The sequence below is a fragment of the Myotis davidii genome, unplaced genomic scaffold (assembly GCF_000327345.1).
Source record: "Myotis davidii unplaced genomic scaffold, ASM32734v1 scaffold333, whole genome shotgun sequence".
NCBI classification, from domain to species: Eukaryota; Metazoa; Chordata; class Mammalia; order Chiroptera; family Vespertilionidae; genus Myotis; species Myotis davidii.
Genome location: NW_006285266.1, coordinates 1,130,487 through 1,133,362, shown reverse-complemented (window position 1 = coordinate 1,133,362; position 2,876 = coordinate 1,130,487). Strand labels below are relative to the sequence as shown.

At 39.3% G+C, this 2,876-nt stretch overlaps 1 protein-coding gene across 1 annotated transcript in view; it reads right to left on the bottom strand.

Annotated features, from left to right (window-relative positions):
- Nucleotides 1-355: 355 nt before the first annotated feature.
- AHCTF1 (AT-hook containing transcription factor 1) overlaps nucleotides 356-2,876 on the bottom strand; it is a 60,784-nt gene continuing 58,263 nt past the window's right edge. The window contains exons 33-34 of the mRNA XM_015558958.1: nucleotides 1,732-1,799; nucleotides 356-813 (exon numbers count right to left, since the gene is read on the bottom strand). Coding sequence (XP_015414444.1) covers nucleotides 624-813; nucleotides 1,732-1,799 — 258 coding nt within the window. The 3' untranslated portion in view covers nucleotides 356-623. The remainder of the gene's footprint in view (nucleotides 814-1,731; nucleotides 1,800-2,876) is intronic.

Below are 2,876 nucleotides of genomic sequence, written 5' to 3'. Positions count from 1 at the left end.
GAACAAGAAATACCAACATTACATTTAACCAATGCATTACTTAGAAAGTTACTCATCTGAGGTAGAATACATAAAATTTGTTAAACTACAAAAAAGTGGCAAAATTACATGCCCATAATTCAACTTGAACATAGCAACCACACCCCCCCAAATATTTTATTAGAAATCTTAATCACAGAAGCAAAAGTGCATAAATTATAAAACAGCAACTTAAAAAACTTAGCAGTTCAGTTGTCCTCATTTTATGATTGGTTTAATACTTTTAACTGTAGAGAAAGACAATGGGCCCAATGCCTGCTAGCGTATAAAATCATCACTAAAACAAATTCCTCTCAAAAATCTAACCGACACAAACTCCTATGAAGTGTGTACTTTATTTAACATTCTAATATAAGCCATATTTACATATTATATAAATGCCTGAAGTCTTCATATAAAATAGGGATAAAATGCCTCCACTAAAAGAATCATACTCCATGTGGAGTGATTTTACTTATGGAAGACCTTCTGTTTACAAAAATTTACAATTTATATAAATTATGTCTTCCAAATTAGGTGATTTTTAATAATCCACATAATTCTGGTGACTTTACAAACAGGTGTACAATGAAACTTGAAAACAGTTACAGCATTTTCCTGCGGACAATTTGTTTTGGGAAGGAGGACGGTCTCTTCCTGTTCCTCCCCAGAGCTTTCCCCGTCTCCTCGGTGGTTCTCCTGGGCTTGCTCCTCACTCTCTCAGCCGGGGTTGCCAAGGGAGAAATGAGCTTAATCTCTACTGGAGGAGGTGACCAACTGTCTTTCTCTGTGGTTCTGAAAAAGAGATATCATTCCAGTAAGAAGAAACACACCATAATATAAACCACAACTGGCTTCTCAGTACATGAGAAGAAACCTTAGGGATGACCTCTTCTTGGTGCTTTCATTTCATAAGAGAAGCGAAGTGAAGCTTTAACTCGTATAAGCTAATCAGAGGCAGAGTTAAAGTGTCACATGACAGAAATTTCTCTTTTTAATCTGACTATTCAAAAGCATCACCACTGCATGTTCTTTAATGTTGCATCTGTCCCAATAAACACTGCTGGGTTATAGAGACTGACCCAGTCCCAGCAGTCAGTCCATGGAATGAACGCCCCGCAGGCCCCTGAAGAAAGCGATTCTCAAACAGCAGCAATGAGCAATTACGTAGATGTTTCATAACAGTATGAAGTAGTTTTCCACATACACACAAAGCCAATTTATGTGTAAATAGAGTTGTTATTATAGTCAAAAGACTCATTAAATTCATTTTTAAAGTAAGATAAAATGGGTTACTTTACTTTTCTAGAATTCAATGATGTCAAAGCACAGCCTAAATCAAATACCACGTAACAAATGGATCTGAAATGGAGCAAGTTCCCATGGGCAGCGATATAGCTATTAGTGAAATAATCACAGGATCTTTATTTTTTACTAATAGCCATCTATTTTACTGAAGAAAATGTAAAACACCTCACTCCCATGCAAAATCAAAGACTCACTGGTATTAAGCTGCTTCTTTAAGGAGGATGAGTGGCTTTCACATGATTAAGAAAACCACCGTGAAGTCAAACAGCTGCAAGGAGCCAGTGCTTGTGAACGACCGGAAGAATGACCCTGTCTAATGAGCGTGACTTCCTAGTTTAAACCGACTCTCCTCACATCCCACATTAAGGAACAGAACATGAAACCACAGCAGAGGAGAGGCCGTACCTGCTTGCTTGTTTTGTTTTTCCAGTCCTCATTCTTTTCACTCTCTGCTGTCCCACAGCATCATCTTCCTAAGAGTTGAAATTTTAAAAAGTTAAATCTTTAGTAGTTAAACATTCGAAATCTAAATTTAAAAAGTTATTTACTAAATCAAGGAATATAGTCCAACAGTCCTAATAAATTCAAACTTAGCAAGTCTCATAGGAACTCACTAGAGGCTCGGTGCACGAAATTCATGCACTGGGCAGGGGGAGGGGGGGAAGGCCCACAGCCCGGCCTGCATCCTCTTGCAGTCTGGGAGCCCTCAGGGAGGCTCCCGCCACCACCACTGTGCTTGCCAGCCATGGGCCCAGCTTCTGGCTGGGCGGCACTTCCCCTGTGGGAGCACACTGACCACCAGCGGGCAGCTCCTGTGTTGGGCGACTGCCCCCTGGTGGTCAGTGCATGTCATAGTGGTTGATTTGCATATTAGCCTTTTATTAGATAGGATTTTTTAGAAAACAGTCATCTAAGAATGCTTTTTATCCCTCATCCTCACACACAATTATCCGCCTGCCCAGTTTCATGTTTTGAATGTTTCCATTGTTCACTGCCCTTTTGTTCCCAATGTCTGCCCAAAGCCAGGCTCTCATCATCTCATAAGAACTGGGCCACCGGAGACCATTTTTTCCTCACCACAATTCATTTTTCATAGAAACAACTTAAAATATGCACAGGGCTAGCCTGGCCAGCAGCCAGGTGGTTGAGTGTGGACATATGAACCAAAAGGTCACAGTTTGATTCCCAGTCAGGGCACATGCCCAGGTTGAGGGCTCAATCCCCAGTGTGGGGTGTGCTGGAGGTAGCCCATTCGAGTTTCTATAAAGTTATTTGTGAAGATTAAAAACAATGTGTGGCATTCGGTAAGTGCTTTATAGATGCTTGCTTTTGTTATACTATTTTAAGAATATAATTAACAAATCTTCGAAATAAAATTATCAGATTATATACTTTAATGTTACTTCATTTACTGGGATAAGCAAGAGTTCTATAAGATGTCAAATTCTGCTCTCTGTAGTAAAAGTTCCCACCAAGGCTGGCTCAGATAATTCTGGAACATTTTAAAAAAATAATTTTAAAAATATACTTTTATTTTTTTATATTTTTAT